The sequence below is a fragment of the Lycium ferocissimum genome, unplaced genomic scaffold (genome assembly GCF_029784015.1).
Source record: "Lycium ferocissimum isolate CSIRO_LF1 unplaced genomic scaffold, AGI_CSIRO_Lferr_CH_V1 ctg594, whole genome shotgun sequence".
Classification (NCBI taxonomy): domain Eukaryota; kingdom Viridiplantae; phylum Streptophyta; class Magnoliopsida; order Solanales; family Solanaceae; genus Lycium; species Lycium ferocissimum.
The window spans coordinates 253,252-272,302 of NW_026726172.1; the positions used below are offsets into that span (position 1 = coordinate 253,252).

At 30.9% G+C, this 19,051-nt stretch overlaps 2 protein-coding genes across 2 annotated transcripts; both read right to left on the reverse strand.

Annotated features, from left to right (window-relative positions):
- Positions 1–2,703: 2,703 nt before the first annotated feature.
- Positions 2,704–4,234, reverse strand: LOC132045075 (xyloglucan endotransglucosylase protein 1-like). Its single transcript, XM_059435595.1, has 3 exons — positions 3,905–4,234; positions 3,609–3,802; positions 2,704–3,342 (listed from the first exon to the last, which is right to left on the reverse strand). Exons 1-3 carry the CDS (start codon positions 4,175–4,177, stop codon positions 2,949–2,951), a joined length of 861 nt encoding a protein of 286 aa, XP_059291578.1. The 5' UTR covers positions 4,178–4,234; the 3' UTR covers positions 2,704–2,948.
- Positions 4,235–9,357: 5,123 nt separating this feature from the next.
- On the reverse strand, positions 9,358–10,811 carry LOC132045073 (xyloglucan endotransglucosylase protein 1-like). Its single transcript, XM_059435591.1, has 3 exons — positions 10,472–10,811; positions 10,189–10,382; positions 9,358–9,918 (listed from the first exon to the last, which is right to left on the reverse strand). Exons 1-3 carry the CDS (start codon positions 10,742–10,744, stop codon positions 9,525–9,527), a joined length of 861 nt encoding a protein of 286 aa, XP_059291574.1. The 5' UTR covers positions 10,745–10,811; the 3' UTR covers positions 9,358–9,524.
- Between the last annotated feature and the right edge of the window lie 8,240 nt (positions 10,812–19,051).

Below are 19,051 nucleotides of genomic sequence, written 5' to 3' on the forward strand. Positions count from 1 at the left end.
CTGTGTCGGTAATTCAAGCAATTCGTCAGGATTTGTGTCTAAAATCCTAACGAGCACCATAAGTTGTTATGTAGAAATTTCAACAACCTTGATCTAAATCAACTCCAAATGACTTCACATTCGATATTCAGTCTTCTAGTGTTAGTCCCAAAAACTTTAAATTGTTAGATTTAACTCAAACCTTCAAATATTAATAGATTCACTTTGTCTTCTTCTACAAATAAGCTCAATAAAATTATGCACATATGAAGAAAATAGAGAGAGGGTGAGGAGGAGCAGAAGAAGGAGAAGCAAGAAGGAGGAGGAGGAGGAGGAGGAGGAGGAAGAAGAGGAGGAAAAATCTCGGCAATTACATGTTTTTTTAACGGGGTCAAGAATTAAATAAGTAGCCTTAGGAAGGATACACTACATAAATTCCTTTATTTAGAACCTTCGAATACATAATAGCTAAACTTTTTAATCCGTATATCTGGAATTTTTAAAGTTTAACTACATCATAATCAACTTTAGACTCACGAGATTGAAGTTGAAAATCACTTGTTTGAAGTTTGAAACTACTTTAGATATATGGATTTGAAGTTGGGAACTGACAAGCCTAACTCTTGACCCAGTTGTATGAAGTTGGCATATTTCGTGTGCAGTTCGAACGTTAAACTTTTGGATTTGAAGTTAGACTTGACAGTATATCTAAACTTTTGGACTTGAAATCCGTATATCTAAAGTTTGAAAACTTCCATCCCAAAAGGTTGAAAGTTGAGAATTGTAAAGCTTAACTTCAAAGTCGAATTTGTGAAGTAGAGTTAAAAATACACTTATTATATATGTTATAGGCTATAGCAACATACTACTACCTTCCATAAACTTAATAAAGCGATCATAACATAATAATAATAGTAATTAATAACCTAGGGTGCATTGCATCACCAAAACTAACATAGAAATGGTTACATACCAGACTGCTTCGACTTGTCATAGTGAGCCAAGAAAAAAATAATCAACGGTTCCAATCAAAGAAAGGATCATAAATTGTCGGCTGGATCACTACCAAGAGTATTACGAATTTTTTTTTTCATATAATGATCAAATGTTAGGAGTGAGGAGAAAGATGAAAACAGTTTTGTCAGTCCATTAAAACTTATTAACACGATCAAGTTCTGCCCGTTTGGCTAAACTTGTAAGCAATTTGGCACAAAATTATAATCCCTCTAGCATAACTTGCGATACTTAATTTTCCATTTTTTTTTTTTTTTGCTTGACATAACTTGTGAAAATGTTTTGTCCCATTTGTGAAAGTTATGACCTGCAGCTCTTAATAATGATCCTATTTTTGCACAATTCATTAACATGGACAAAATATAAGCAACTTAAATGATCATATTTTTGTAAGTCATGATGGTTTGTAACTCAGTCGGTAAAATCGTAATTTACCATAAGTTAAATTTTCATACACTAACACTATAAATAATTTACCACGGTTATATCCCCCCAAAAGTCATCCTAATAACTATTTATAGTAAAGATGAGCCAGTAATCCAAAATAATATTAATTTAACAATCGATTAAACTAGATTAATAGTATAAAATCATTTCACATTGACAAGATATATAACTTACACCATGTTGATCGGAAGTTATGATAAAAATAGATAGACAAGAAATCTAGTAGTCTGCTTAATGTCTTTGACTAGATCCATGCCTGATTAATTAATTAGTTTTGGTTGTAAAATGTAATATACATGTGAAATATCACATTATATTACTGATTTATTCTGCCAATTGCATCTTAAAATTGCCTGCTTCTTTGAGATAAGATAAATTAATATAGAAAATGGGTCTTCATACTTATACTGACATCCCTTCCTCTGTTTGTCATTCAACATTAGATCCAGGAAAGAAAAAAAAAATAATCTAAAGATAGGTTCTTGTCTCCCTCAAAGATTAAAACTAGTTAAATATCATAACTAAATTCAAAGTTTTAATTCACTTACTACTTGTGTCATTGTTATAACTTATAAGTATAACACTACAAGGTAGTAGTCAATTCGTCACAACTCAATTGTTTGTCTAATTATTTTGTATTTCTAATTGATGAACGTCTAAGCTAAAATTTTCATCTATTTGTTGGTCCCTCGGGCCAAAAGTATTCTTCACCATTACTATACCAAGAGTCACACCGTTTTTATACTATAATTTCCTAAATATTTTTACTATTAAAAAAAAAAAAAAAAAACTATTGATTATGGTACATTTTGGAAAAGGGTCAAATTTTTGCCCTTGTACTCTGATGAATTAAGCAATTTTGCTCACCTTTTGATTTTTGATCTTATATTGCCCCGCTGTTAGGAAATTGTGTTATTTTTGTCCGTGGCTCCTAACAGAGCTCCAACGAATAAGGGTAATTTGGGATTTTACACCATAGTGAAAAATTGAAGGGTAAATTTAAAAGATGTTTCTCGAAAAATTTGGACACGTGGAGTTCACACATTTCATGCTGGAGTTCCATTAATGACAAGTGCAAATGCGAGACGATTTGCTAACTACAAAGGTATGAATGAACCAAAAGTCAAAATGAATGACAAAGATGTTCAATTTGAAATAGTAAAGGACAAATTAGGACGTTTTCCCTAATACTTTTGCCTACAACTCGACTTTTGACTCTTATAGTTTCTCTTTGGGAGTTGGGATAGAGTACTACTATATAGGTTCAGTTCATACTTGCATGAATTTAAGAACTCTAAATGTAGAAATTTTGCAGTTAGACAGAAATTACTCCTACACTTCATCAACTAAGAACATCAAAAGCCATACTTCATGACATAAAATTATAGCAATCATGTAGTTCCATGCCAGAGATAGACTTGATTAATACCCAATTACACCGCAACAAAATAAGTAACCAACAAAACTCTTATTGGTACAAAGAATAAAGAATTTCATACTCTCATTTCTTAAAATCTTGAGCTCTTGCATTCAGCAGAAAAACCTTGAGGAAACCTCTTAGAATCAGCACAGTAATTGTAAACCATGTGTCTGCTTTGCACCCATCTGAGCCTATTCCTTCCCTTACCATCAAGTTCATGTGTTTGCCATGGCTTAACATTATTTGTGGACTTACATGAAGAGGTGCCTGATGACATTGCACATCCATCAATATTGATGTTTCTGTAATAAGCAGTGAAAGGAGAAAGTGTCCAATCAGTCTTCACTCTGCCTCCTTGTGTTGCCCACTCATCTGCATTCCACAAACTGCAGTATACCCTCATTGCTTGGCTCTTTGGGAATGGAATTCCAATGTTTTCATGGTTGTTGTATACTCTTATGGGACTTTTATCTACTAGGAACCTGTTTATATCAAAAGAATTGGTAAGATAAAATGTAAGAATTTGGATTTTACTGTATAAGTTACAATCTTCTCATATCAATATGATAAAAAATATATATTTTGAAATATGGGTCAAAGTTTATATAGTTTTAATCTCAAAAAATGAAAAGTGCCACATAAACCTTGACTTGATTGTATAAAAATTCTTTTGATACTTCAAGTACTTAGAAGTTGAACTCTAGAAATATAAGAAGATATATATGTGGATTGATTGTGTATAACTTACACTATGCGGTGAGGGTTCCAGACAATGGAGTAAGTGTGAAATGCGGAAGTTGGATCGAACCAAAGGTGGAATTGTTGTTCTTTGTTTCCTTTTCCTTGTGTATATACATTGGTATGCACTGTGTAAGGCTGGCCAGACACATTTCCTAAGAACTCAAAATCAATCTCATCATGTCCTTCTCCTTGTGAAGATAACTGATGAAGAAGAAAGAAAAGAAAGAACAATCTATAAGCATAATGACAAATAATTAAGAATAAGGATATTAATTAGAGTTCAATTTAATAAGAGGAACTTACAAAGAAAGTTGTAACAGTGCCAGCAGAATTTCCAGGGACAAGCTTAAGTTGCATATCAAATCTTCCAAAAAGATATTCATTCTTGGATTGGAAACCGGAGCCAGAAAGTTTATCAAGAGTAAGGGCGAGGCCTCGACCACCTTCTTGTATTTTACCGCGTCCTTCGCCCCAAGTAATCTCTGCATCTCTATAAAAATTACCAGCTGAGACTAGTAATTGGATACTCATTAGTATTGAAAGAAGAAGCAATGCTGACGAAATATTAGAAGCCATTTTCAAAGATGAAATATTTCTAGGGAAGAAGAAAGAGTGTGAATGATGATGTTATTGGTTTGGTTATAGGAGTCCTTTTATAGGTGTATTTTGAAGCTTAACATAGTAGGAAGGATCTGTTTTTTTTTTTTTCATGGGAGGAATATGGGCTACTGGAGTAAGGTGTGAGCTGGAAACTTTAGTTTATACGTAATTATTGGTACTAGAATAATTATTTGCTCGTGGGGTTCTGCTTTCCCTTTTGTTTTGGATGAAAATACCCCCTTCGTCCCCTTTTAACTGTGTTTTAGGTTTTTTCGCGCCCATTAAGAAAAATACTTTTTATGTCCAATTTTAACTGTCGTTTTAGCTCAAAATGATTGTTACCTAAGCAATTCAAACTAATGTTGACAATTGTTGATACTCTTTGTATTAAGAAAGTAGTGCTTTTTAATAATGTCCAATTCTCAAAAAGCATCTAATAAATAGGGGATAACTTAGTAGTAAACTATATCTTATAATTATTGTTTTTCTTAATGGGTGTGAAAAGAACTAAAACGACAGTTAAAATGGGATGAAGGGAGTAATAAACACACAAGATATAGTTTACTAAGTTAATTCTATTTAATAAAAGTAGATTGATTTCTTCTTCTTAATTACTGTGCCTTTAAGGGTAATTGGAAACGTTTGTCAACTTTAATCTTGAATTCTTAAGAAGACATTTATTTGAAACAGTTCTTTTAGCTAAAGTGACTGTTAATTTGGAACGGAGGGAATGAGATTTAACTTTGGTTAGTGGTTACCACATCCGAACATGTCTATTATGAAATATCCATTAGGATACAGCTATTGTGAAAAACAGAAGGGCATGTGACTGAGAATTCCTTGGATTCCAGATTACTTTATGGGCTTTATTTTGTTTTTTTTACCAGTAAAATATAGTTTTTATTATTCCATTTCTTGGATATTGGAAAGAAATGGATCTGGATAGCATGGAACAGCTCACATCTAATTTTGAACTGAAACACAATTAACTAATCTTTAGAGCCTAGAGGGATAAAAATCGTTTGATAAAATATACTACTTACTAACTAGTGGAAGAAACGCACAAATTGAGAGATGACCACAGCAAAACCATAAAAAATGTGTAAATTGATATAGGAGAAGACAATTGAATGGCTAGACTATGGTGAAACTTCAAATATGGGGTTCGAGTATCGGAAATGGAGAAATTCTTAATAGGAAGAGCTTTCTCATTTAATGATTCTTACACGTCTCGAATCTGAATTAGTCGAGCCAGTAGATATTAAATACTAGATGATTAATAAAATTAAAAAAAAAAAAATCACCAATTAGGAGTGTGGTGGAATGATAAGATCCCTTCATCCTTAACGAAATGTCTCAGGTTCGAGTTCGGAAAGTGAAGAAACCCCTTATAGCTAAAGAGCGCTTCTTCCTTTATTGAGTCTTACACAATACAATGAAAATCTGACTTAATTAGGCCAATCGATACCGGATATTAGATAGTTTTATGTATCAATAAATTATGACCATTTAGCCGCACTTAATTTCTACATCCTTAAGAGATATGTATGATCACTTTAATTATTAATTGCTTTGTTTGATAATAAATACCAATGCAAGTAAATGTTCATCATTAGACTAAGGAAGCATATCTCAACCCAATTATAAGTGGCTATACCAAATATTTGAAACCAAACAATGTAATTTCCGTCTTCTGATCTGGCTTGTGTATGGTCCAATTTATCTCGACCCAATAAGTGGATTTACCAAATAACACATCCCCCTTGGCTATACCAATAACTTATTTTAATAACATATTAAGTTAAACAAATATTTATATGACATATATCAACTTAATACGACAGAGATCCAAACACTTTGTTAACATGAAAATAATTGGAGCATGCAATAGTGCATATAATTGTCACAATGATTTAGCCAGTCTTTTTCAATCATTTTAGTTCTAGGAATCTAGATGGATGCAGCGAGGTATGCGGAAGCTTTAATGGAAGTCATGTGCCAGAAATAATTAAGCAAACATCATAATTTCATTTCAACGAACGATGACTAATTCTTTCAAAATTGTTCAAGATTTGGTCAATCAACTTCTAATAATAGAGAAGTTAATTTATTGAATATTGAAATGGAACAAAATAGTGAAAATTCATATAATCGAGCCTGACTAGTTCGGAATTAGACGATACTGTTGTTCCAATCTACAAAACACGTTTGCATTTTATTGCTAAGTCTCCTAGAATTTATACCCCCTCTTTTTTTTCTTCCTTTTTTTTCTTTTTTTCTTTTTTCTGTTTGAGTCGAGATCAATTTTAGAGTTTACTAAAATCAGACATTTGATTCAAATCTTCTGTAAGTCCTACTTTCTTAAGGATTTGCCAAAACTAATTTGGTCTAAATATACATGAGACCTCTATATACTAAGGTAATTTGACAAAGTTTTCAGTTGAATAGATAAATAAGTTTCTTATCTCTCAGAATTCTTGTGGTCTAATATTTGGTTACATATGCGTAACAAGACAAGAGGGCTCAAATGATAAGCAACCCTCCATCTCCAACCTGAAAGTTGTGGGTTCGAGATTTAAATGATCATATTTTTGCAAGCCACTCATTACTAACTGCAATTTGCCATGACTTAAATTTTGGTTGAATACATCAATAACCCTTTAAATTTGTTAGTAAATTTAATTTGGACATCCAATTATGATCTGTTTCAATTGACCACCTAAAACACATGATAAAATGTTCATACTAGATATTTTCAACTCAAATTTTGGAAAAACTTCTACAAGCATTTTCAAATGTCTATTACATAGAAAAAAATTAACCAATTAAAATATATCACATCCTTTGAAATATATATATATATATATATGCCTTTGTAAGCCATAAAACTCAGGCATATTCCAATTGAGACTAATGTGAATGATAAAATGAGGTGATCGATTTTATAAGGTTAACTTATATACATAATGGATGCTTGAGAACATGATAAAAAATGCTTTCAAATTTTAAGACGAAAGTTTTTAATAGGAACACACTTTATCATTTGTACAGGTGCTCAATTGGAATAGACAGTAGTTCGAGTGTATAAATGAACATAACCGGTAAGTTTAAGGTTATCGATGAATTTAGAGCCTGTTTGGATTAGCTGAAAAAAAGTGACTTTTGAACATAAGTGCTTAAAGTACTTTTAAGTGCTGAAAGTTATTTTATAAATAAGCACTTACGTGTTTGGATAAAAGTGCTTAAAGGGTTTTTAGAAGTAAGGGTAGTATTGGAATTAACAGAAAATATCATGGATAAAAGGGTAAAGTTATTCGTCAAACCAAAATGGCTTTTAAGACAAAATAAAATAAAATTGGGGTTGAGTAACTTCTTGGTTTTGACTTATTTTAAGTACTTTTTAACTTAATTTAAGCTGTTTTCTATTTTTGCCAAACACTTAAATAAGTTAAAAATGGATTATAAGTTGGTCAAACCAACTTATAAGCGAATCCGAGCGGGCTCTTAATCTTAAATTTTCATACACAAACACTATAACTAATTTTATATTATTAGATCGCTCAAAAAGTCATCCAAATGCGTAACTATTTATATAACTGTGAACTAGTAATCCAAAAAAAAAAAAAAAAAAAAATGAAAACATAAATAACATATAACAATCAATTAACTATATTACTAGTATAAATTTTTTTTTACAGTGACAAGATATATAACATACACTAAATTGATTGGAAGGGTAATAAAAATAGATAGACAAGAAATCGAGTAGTATGATAATGTCTTTCACTAGATCCATGTCTGGTTAAGTACTTATTGGTTGTAAACTGTAATACATACGTGTGAACTACCACATTATATTACTTGATCTATTCTGCCAATATCTTAAAGTTACGTGCTTCTTTGAGATGAGATAAATTGGAATAGAAAATGGGTCTTCATTATACTGACATATTTCCTCTTTGTCATTCAATATCAGATCTAGGAAAGGAAAAAGAAAACACTTCTAAAGATAGATTATTGTCTCCCTCAGAGAATAAAAATAATGAAATCTATTATCATTAGTAGTTAATTTGTTTTTAACCACTTGTGTCATTTAGATTGTTGTTAAATATAATATAAAGTATGTTATGTTTGTGGGACTGATGTAAGGACCAGTTATTATAGCTCTAATTGTCGTTATGTAAGGACCAGTTATTATAGCTCTAATTGTCATTATAATTAATTCATAACAAAGTAGTAGTCAATTTGTCATTTCTTTGGCTTACGGCGCACAACTCAATTGTTTTACTTTGTATCCCTGACAGATGAACTTCTAAACTAAAATTTTCATCTATTTGTTGATCCCTCCATCCAAAATTATTTATCACCATTACTATTCCAAGAGTCAAAGCCAGGTAGTGATAAGATCTGCGTACACCTCACCTTTCCCAAACCCCACTTGTGAAACTATATTGAGTATGTTGTTCTTCTTGTTGTTGTAGTAGTATACAAAGAGCCAAACATTTCGTACTATATATTCCTTGAATATTTTTAGAAATATTTTTACTACAAAATACTAGTGATTTATAGTCCATTAGGAAGAAAGTAAAATATTTGTCCTTGTAATATGAGAAAATGTATTAGGAAGAAGGTGAAATTTTTGCCCTTGTAATATGAGAAAATGTGAAAATTTCCCCACCTTTTGATTTTTGATCTGATATTACCTACCGTTAGAAAGTTATCTCATTTTTATCCTTGGTCCCTAACGGCGAGTTATTTTAAATTATCGTCAAAGATGAAGGGTAAATTTGAACTTTTTTTCTCGAAGAATTTGAACACGTGGAGTCCATCCATCCATTTCATGCTGGAGTTCCGTTAATGGCAAGGGAAAATACGAAACAATTTGCTAACGACAAGGTATGAATGAACCAAAAGTCAAACCGTGGGCAAAGTTACTCAATTTAATATAGTAAAAGGCAAATTTGGATGTTTTCCCTAATACTTTGAAAGTCTAAAATAGAAAAATTCGACGTGCAAGTCTAAAATAGAATAACGCTCAAATGTACTGACAATTATGGGTTGACCTTCATAACTTTTTTATCGGGGATGGAGAACTACTATATGTCACTTTATACCTTACAAGAATTTAAGAACTCTAATAAATGTAGAGAATATGGTAGTCAGAACTCAGAAATGCTTCATGATATTAAATTATTAGTAGTAATTATGTAATTAGATAACTGAGATAGTTAAACTGGAATACCAATTACACGTCTACAAAAATAAGTAACCAACAAAACTTTTTATTGGTACAAAAGAATAAAGAATTCCATACTCTCATCTCTTAAAATCTTGAACTCTTGCATTCAGCAGAGAAACCTTGAGGAAACCTCTTAGAATCAGCACAGTAATTGTAAACCATGTGTCTGCTTTGCACCCATCTGAGCCTATTCCTTCCCTTACCATCAAGTTCATGTGTTTGCCATGGCTTAACATTATTTGTGGACTTACATGAAGAGGTGCCTGATGACATTGCACATCCATCAATATTGATGTTTCTATAATAAGCAGTGAAAGGAGAAAGTGTCCAATCAGTTTTAACTCTGCCTCCTTGTGTTGCCCACTCATCTGCATTCCATAAGCTGCAGTATACTCTCATGGCTTGGCTCTTAGGGAATGGAATTCCAATGCTTTCATGGTTGTTGTATACTCTGATGGGACTGTTATCTACTAGGAACCTGTTTATATCAAAAGAATTGGTAAGATAAAATGTAATAATTTGGATTTTACTATATAAGTTACAATTCTTCTCATATCAATATGATAAAAACTAGTATATATTTTGAAATATTGGTCAAAATTTATATAGTTTGAATCTCTAAAAATGAAAAGTGCCACATTTTAGTTGACTTAATTGTATAAAAATTATTTTGATACTTCAAGTATTTAGAAGTTGAACTCTAGAAATATAAGAAGATATATATGTGGATTGATTGTGTATAACTTACACTATGCGGTGAGGGTTCCAGACAATGGAGTAAGTGTGAAATGCGGAAGTTGGATCGAACCAAAGGTGAAACTGTTGTTCTTTGTTTCCTTCTCCTTGTGTATATACATTGGTATGGACTGTGTAAGGCTGGCCAGAGACATTTCCCAAGAACTCGAAATCGATCTCGTCATGTCCTTCTCCTTGTGAAGATAACTAATGAACAACAAAGAAAAGAAAAAACAATCCATAAGCAATATGACATATTATAAGATGTAACTTCAAATTTAATAAGAGAAACTTACAAAGAAAGTCGTGACAGTGCCAGCAGAGTTTCCAGGGACAAGCTTAAGTTGCATATCGAACCTTCCAAAAAGATATTCATTCTTGGATTGAAAACCAGAGCCAGAAAGTTTATCAAGAGTGAGGGCAAGGCCCCTACCGCCTTCTTGTATTTTACCGCGTCCTTCGCCCCAAGTAATCTCTGCATCTCTGTAGAAATTACCAGCTGAGACTAGTAATTGGATACTCAATAGTATTGAAATAAGAAGCAATGCTGCTGAAATATTAGAGGCCATTTTTCAAGTTGAAATTATTCAAGAGAAGAAGAAAGAGTATGAATGATGATGTTATTGGTTTAGTTAAATGAGTCCTTTTATAGATGGAATATGAAGTAAAGCATACTAGGAAGGATTTGTTTTTTATGAGACGAATATGGCTACTGGAGTAAGGTGTGAGCTGGAAACTTTAGTTTATTCACAATTATTGGGTACTAGAATAATTATTTGCGCGTGGGGTTCTGTTATTTTTGGATAAAAACAAGATCTAATTTTGATTACCACATCCCAACAGGTATGTTATGAAATATCCATCAGGATACAGCTATTGTGAAAAACAGAAGGGCATGTGATTGGGTGAATTCCTTGGATTCCAGAGTACTTTATGGGCTTTATTTTGTTTTTTTACCAGTAAAGTATAGCTTTTATTCTTCCATTTCTTGGATATTGGAAAGGAATGGATCTGGATAGCATGGAACAGCTCATATCTAATTTTGAATTGAAACACAATTAAGTAATTTTAGAGCCTAGAGGGATAAAATTGTTTGGTAATAGTACTAACTAGTGGAACAAAACGCACAAATCGAGACATGGCTAGGAAAAGAAACCATCCGAAAAAATTGTGTAAAAGGCTATAGGAGAAGAAAATTGATTTTTTGATACATGAATGGCTAAACTATGATGAAAACTCACGTCTCGGATTCGAGATCCGGGAATGGAGAAACTTTTGATAGGGAGCGCTCTCCCTTTAATGAATCTTACGCTATGTGAATCTAGATTAGTTGAGTCAGTGTGTACCCGATGCCATATGATTATATTAAAAAAAAAAAAAAAAAAAAAAAGACTTCCACCAATTATTCAGAGATCTCGAGTTCAAGCTTTGAGAATGAAGAAACCTCTGATAGAGTGATAGAGTGCGCTTTCCCTTTTAATGAGCCTTATGTGATAAAAATCTAGTTAAATTGGACCAGCAAGTACCAGACACCAGATGGTTATAATGTATATAGACTATGGTGAAAATGTACCGGCGCTTAATGTTTATAGCATACTAAGGAATGCAAGATATTTGTCTTAATCCACCCCATATGTATGATTAGTAAATATTCACCACTAGACTATGGAAGCACATCTCAACCCAATTTGTGGCTATACTTGTCTTGTGATCTGGCTTGTTTATGGTCCAATTATCTCAAAACAATAAGTGCCTATAACAAATAACAGATATCCCTTTTGTTGGCTATACCAAATAATAGATCTTACTAATAACATATTAAGTTAAACATATTATAACTTAATACAACATATCTCAACCTAATATGACAGAGGTCCAACCACTTTGAAACATGAAATAATTGGAGCTAGCATAAAATAATGCCTATTGTTGTAACAATGGTTCTTTTCAATCATTCAAGTTCTAGGAAATCGAGAGAAAAAAATTGTTGGGAGCTTCATAATTCTCGCTCAAACATCCACATGGATGCAGCGAGGTGTGTTTTTTTTTTTTTTATCCATTATCATATTATTTCAGTGGAAGTCCTGTGCCAAAAATAATTAACCAAACACATAATTACATTTCAACGAACAATGACTAATTTCTTCAAAATTGTTCAAGATTTGGTCAATAAGCTTCTAATAGTATAGAATTTAAATTATTGAATATTGGAATGGAACAAATTTAAGCTAAGCGAAATAAATAGTGAGAATTCGTATAATCAATCCCTACTAATTTGAAATTTGACAATATTATTAGTGATACATTTGCATTTTATTGCTAGTGTGCTGGAATTTACTCCCACTCTTTTTTCCTTTTCCCTTTTTTGAGTTGAGATCAATAATTTGGAGTATAATCTTACTAATTTAATTGACAAGACACTAGTGTTGATTCCAATCTAGATCTCACTAAAAACAAGTAAATTTTTTTAACCCCTTAACATTTTTGGTTTGACGAATATATCTTAATAACCTAATTCACCTTTTGAAAGGGACAATTTACTCCCTCGATCTTAAATCAATGGCTAATAATGAATTGCATCGTCGCATGTAATTTTTAAATGTCAAAAATGGCCTTCAATTATGGAAGCATATCTCAACCCAATAACTGGCTATACCAAATATTTGACACCAAACGAACGTAATTCTCGTCTTGTGTTCTGACTTGTTTATGGTCCAGTTATCTCAACCAGATAACATATCCCTTTTCTTTTGGCTATACCAAATAGCATATCTTAATAACATATTAAGTAAAACATATCTTAATTTAGGAATGACATATCTCAATTTAATATGACAAAGGTCCAAACACACTTTGAAACATTATAATAATTGGAGCATAAACTAGTGCATATTATTGTAACAATGGTTTAGCCAGTCTTTTTCAATCATTTTAATTCTAGGAATCTAATTGTTGGCAGCTTCATGATTCCCACACATCAACATGGATGATGCAGCTTCAGTGGAAGTCATGTGCCAAAAATAATTAACCAAAAAACATCATAATTTCATTTCAACGAACAATGACTTTTTTTATTTCATAACGAACAATGACTACTTCTTTCAAAATTGTTTAAGATTTGGTCAATCAACTTCTAATACTAGTAGAGAACTTAAAATGCTGAATATTGGAAGGGAACAATTTTAGATTAAGCGAAATAAATAGTGAAAATTCATATAATCGATCCGTGAACTAGTTTGAAATTTGACAATATTATTGTTGTTGTCCAATCTAACAAAACACGTTTGCATTTTATTGCTTAATCTGCTGGAATTTATACTCCTCTTTTTATTTTTCCTTTTCTGAGTCGAGATCAATATAGAATCTTACTAAAATAAGACACACTTGATTCCAAATTTCCAATTACTTTCTTAAGGATTTGCCAAAATTAATTTGGTCTAAATATACAGTAAACCTCTATATATAGGTAATCTGACAAAGTTTTCCATTGAATTGATAAATAAGTTTCTTATCGCACTCAGGATTCTCGTGGTGTAGCATTCGCTATTTACAACAAAATTTGTTAATACTTTTTTTTTTTTCTTCATATTCATCTTTACTTCTCTAATTGGTTAGTGAAGACGTGAAGTGTTAATTAAGTGATACATTTAAGAGAAGAAAGAAGTATAATAGCTAATAATTTTATGACGAGAGAAAATTTAAATAATTAAGCCAATACAAGATGGTCAATTATTTTTTTGGCACATGACTTCTGACTAAGCTTTTGTTTAATTACATAGCAGCAAGCATCTCGAGAGTTAAGATAATTATGAAGCTAATAATTAATTAGCATCCTACAAATAATGAAATTAAAAAACTGGCTATCACATTTAGTTCGTCATATACTACTTATGCTCCGTTATTTTCAGGTCTAAATTATAGTGTTTGGACCCCTGTCGTATTCAGCACTGTCATGAATTATTTTGTACTAAATGTTTGGTATAGCCATTATTATTAGTTGAGATGCTTCCATAATTTCTTCTGCACAGTGAGTTTAATTTTACTTGTAGGAGCTTAAAAGTATTTACATAATTATGTCATTTTTAAAAACTAACTACGAATAAGTAATTACACTAAGCATGTTGATAACACGTAAAAGAGGTGGATGGTATGTTTGAGCCAGTTATATTACACTAAAATTTATTTAGTACTGTGAATGGATGTATAATTTATAGTTTATAATTTTTAATATATATACTTTTATGACTAGAGAAAATTTCATTTTCTATGTTAAATAATTGCCAAACAAATGGTCAAATTATATTTACATAATTTTCTTCTGTTTAATTATGAGAATCAATAACCTGCAGAATATAGTAATAGTGAGCTAATAAACTTAATCGGAATATATTAATTAAAAAAATTATATTGTCCATAGATATAATTTGATTCCTTTAGTGTTTGGACCCCTGTCGAAGCACTGTCATGAATTATTTTGTACTAAATGTTTCTTGCCATATTATTTTACTTCCACATAAAGCTAAATATACAACGCATTTTTAATTAATAAAAACTAATAAAATAATTACACTAACAATTGATTATGGAGTATATTGAGCCAGTTATATTACACTAAAATTTATTTAGTACTGTGAACGGATGTATAATTTATAATTTTTAATATATATACTTTTCCCACTAAGCATTCATTTTCTATGTTCTGAATGTAAAAAATCATCAAACTATATTATACATAATTTTCTATGACCAATATGAGAATCAATAACCTGCAAATATAGTAATAGTGAGGAAAACTTAATCGGAATATATTAAGAAAAAATTATATTGTCCATAGATATAATTTGATTCCTTTAACACTTTGGGAAGTGGCGGCTTCTCCCTCTTGCCATCTTGCTCTTTATATAAAGCTAAATATACAACGCATTTTTAATTAATAAGAGTAATAAAATAAGTTAGACTTAATTGATTATTTATATTGAGACCAGATATACAAATATTTATAGGCACTATAGTCTAGTTGTAATTGTTTAGTCTATTTAGGATACAATTATAATTTTGGTAAATATAGAATTTGTAGTCATATTAGAATAGGGTTACCTTATTAGACTAGGGCAAAGGAGAAAGAATTGTCCCATTATTCTGGTCTCTCACAAATTCTCGTCCCTGCTTCGATTTTAACGGAGTAAAATATAGTCGTTAAAGTCTAAAATATCAAGTAGGATGGCGAAGTAAAAAGGCCGTTTTGTGACTCAGAAGACATTGGAATCAAGACTAGTTTTCAGTAAGATATTAAAATTGATCTTGATCGAGAAAAAAAAAAAGTTAATTAGTAAAAGTCATTACCGAATAAGCCCCAAATGTTAAAGCCAATCAATAGGTTGTTCGATCAAACTCCCGGTAAACTAAGTAACATCTTTTTTTCTAAAAAAAATACTACTTTTAGAGAGTTGAAATGCTCGACATACACCAAACTTTTGATAAAATAAAATTATATAGTGTAGTAGCAAAGTTGTTTTTCTACGACGGCAGGAAGCGTAAAGTTTGTAGATTTTCTTTGGAAGCTAAAGCATAAGTAGAAAATTACCACTCAGTTTAACATATCTGTCACCAATGAGGAGATTTCCCAACGACCTTATTCACGATTTAAAACTCATAAATATTTGAAATTATATAAGTATCTAATTAAATAATGATTTAATATCATAATTGTTAAATGAATTTTATCCACCTTTTATCTTCTTGAGAAATTGGCCAAAAACAAACTATTTTATTGACAAAAGTCTCTTTATTTTAGGGGAAATGTCCAAAGATGCCATTGAACTCTGTAAAATGCTTCAACTTTGTCATTCGTCAATAATTAGGGTAAAATATGCCCATGGGCCATGACCTTACAATATTGGTCTAAATAGACTCTGATTTACTAACGGCAAAAGCTTCGACATTTTTCACAAGGGAAAAAGGTCAAATTTGCCCCTAAATTATGCGAAATAGCCTAAATTTGCCCCTGAACATGAAATGCTACTTTACGAAAATACTTCTTGTGAAACTCCATTTTAAAAAGAAATACTTTCAAAAAGAGAATGATATAGGGTACCTACTTAAGACTCTTTATTACAAAATATATAGATAGTTTTTCTTATTTACAATAAATAATGATATTTTACGAAACATGACGGATTTTCATATAGTTTTCATTTTTTTATTTTTTTCGAATATATATATATATATATATATATATATATATATATATATATATATATATATATATATATATATATATATATTTTAAAAAAATATTTATTTTTTAAAATAAAATTATTTTTTTAAAAAAATTATTTATTTTTTGCTCAAAGGCTTAAAATATTACCTCAAATTTTTGTGTATGAAAGTTGTATGAAATGTGTATGTGTGAGCGAAATTTTTAATATAATTTTCGTACACAAAATTGTGAGCAAAAAATTTAAGCCTATTGTATGAAAGTTGTTACAATGTTGTTGTAGTTGTATTAATTTTTCAGAAACCTAATATGAACTTTATATACGAAAAATGTGAATGAAATTTTAAGTCTTGAGCGAGATATATAGATTTCATACCATTCTCGTACAAAAAATTTTGAGCGTAATGTTTAAGCCTTGATTGAGATATACACATTTCATACACAAAATTTGAGCGAACTTTTTAAGCCTTAAGCAAGATATACACATTTCATTCACAAAAATTTGAGCGATTATTTTAAGTCTTGAATGTTGTATCAAAGTTGTATACAATGTTGTTATAGTTGTATTAATTTGATAGAAATCTAACATTATACACAAAAATGTGAGCGAAATTTTAAGCCTTGAGCGAGATACAAATTTCATATTATTTTCATACACACAATTTTGAGCGGATTTTTTAAGCCTTGAACGAGATATACACATTTTGTACATTTTTCACATCGTTTTCATACACTAAATTTTGAGCGAACTTTTTAAGTCTTGTGCGAAATATACACATTTCATGCAACTTTCAGACATAAATTTTTGAGCGAAAAAAATAAAAAACAAATAATTTTAAAACAAAATGTAAATTTTTTAAAAAATTTAAAAATATTTTGAAAGAATTTTTTTTTAAAAATAAATTAAAAGCGTGTTTTGTATAGGATTTGTACTGCTATATTTTGTAAATAGAAAACTATCGTCACGTTTCATAATTTTTTAAAAACATGTTTTGTATAGGATTTGTAATACTATATTTTGTAAATAGAAAACTATCGTCACATTTCATATATATATATATATATATATATATATATATATATATATATATATATATATATATATATATATATATATACACTTTACCCTTTCAAAAAAGCATAGTTTGGTAGCAAGATCAAAACGGGCCCCAAAACAGGCTTTTGTTGATGCGACTAAATGTTTGAATAATTAAGGTCGTGAAAGTATCGGTCATTCCAGGTTTGAATGAAATTATGATATTTTACTGGTTTGAATGAAATTATGATGTTTGGTCAATTATTTACGGCACATGACTTCAAATGAAGCTTCCGTTCCCCTCGCAGCAGCAATCTTGAGAGTTGAGACAATTATATACGTACCAATTATTAGGTAGACAATATAAAGGGAAAACAACACTAATTACCCATTGGACTGAAATTAATTACCCGTCTATGTCTCCACTCAAATTATTTTTGTTTCTGCCCAGCTCCATTATTTTTGTTTCTGCCCAGCTCAACCCAAAGTATTTACCCGATGTACCTCCTCACTCAAAATCCTTCCTCCGTGATACCATCGCATTATATTTAAATATTATGATGGTATCATGGAAGACTAAGAGAAGGATTGAAACAATCTTTTGTGATGCCATATCAATAAATTTATATACCACGATAGTATCATGGATGACTGAGGAATGTCTCATTGAAGAACTGAAGCAGTCCTCCCTGATACCACTACAGTATATGTATATAAGATGATGGTATCATAGAGGACTAAGAGAAGGACTGAAACAGTCTTTCATATATATATATATATATATATATATACTATGTTAGTATCATAATTTTGGGGGCATTTTGAATAAATAATTTTGACTTTTTCTGAGGGTACAAAAGTAATGGAGGCAGGGCGGGTAAATATTTTACCTCCAATGGGCATGCTCCTTGTTTACAATTTTAAATCTAGTTAGTCATGCACTTACAAATGCTTTCCTATTTTCATGTTTGGAAGCGTCTCTATCTCTTTCATTTCAAGCACCGTCATGACTCGTGAATTATTTGCCTCCAAGATGTTTGGTGTAGCCACTTAATAATTGAGTTGAGATGCTTCCATAAGCTTTGCATGGCCTGATCGATGATCAATAAATTTACTTATCATGTCTAACTTTTTTTTAATAACCAAGAAATCCGGCACACAGTTCGAAACTCGGTGGATAATGGATCTGCTACTTTATTCTTTCTCCACTTAAATACGAGGTATTCGTCTGTGACATGATTCAAACACGTAACATGTACTTAACCCACACATCACAAGTTGCGCTCTTACCACTAGATCAAAACCTTGAAAGCATTATAATCTTGTTTAGCCTTTCCACACCATGTATTTATACAGTTGTTTATCTCTTGTCATCTCTCCCTTTTTTTAAGTGAATATTGGACCACTCAGGTATTTATCCTGAGCGGCTTTTTTATTAACAATAAAAGAACCTCAAAAAGAATAAGTATAAGTGAGGGGGCTAGACCTTACCTTACCACTCTCAATGAGGTCAAACACCTATACTACTAGCAGCAAACATGTAAGAAATAAGAACTTGAAAGAACCAAATACTCTATGATCATCACAGTGCTTATAGCACACTTTGTGATGATTTTACAAATG

What these genes read in the sequence shown, in the direction of transcription:
- LOC132045073 (XM_059435591.1), bottom strand. Translation starts at nt 10,744, where the DNA reads ATGGCCTCTAATATTTCAGCAGCATTGCTTCTTATTTCAATACTATTG. An exon ending in GCACTGTCACGACTTTCTTT is followed by an intron (nt 10,383 to 10,471) that starts GTAAGTTTCTCT and finishes GTTGTTCATTAG; the next exon opens with TTATCTTCACAAGGAGAAGG. An exon ending in TGGAACCCTCACCGCATAGT is followed by an intron (nt 9,919 to 10,188) that starts GTAAGTTATACA and finishes TGATATAAACAG; the next exon opens with GTTCCTAGTAGATAACAGTC.
- LOC132045075 (XM_059435595.1), bottom strand. Translation starts at nt 4,177, where the DNA reads ATGGCTTCTAATATTTCGTCAGCATTGCTTCTTCTTTCAATACTAATG. An exon ending in GCACTGTTACAACTTTCTTT is followed by an intron (nt 3,803 to 3,904) that starts GTAAGTTCCTCT and finishes CTTCTTCATCAG; the next exon opens with TTATCTTCACAAGGAGAAGG. An exon ending in TGGAACCCTCACCGCATAGT is followed by an intron (nt 3,343 to 3,608) that starts GTAAGTTATACA and finishes TGATATAAACAG; the next exon opens with GTTCCTAGTAGATAAAAGTC.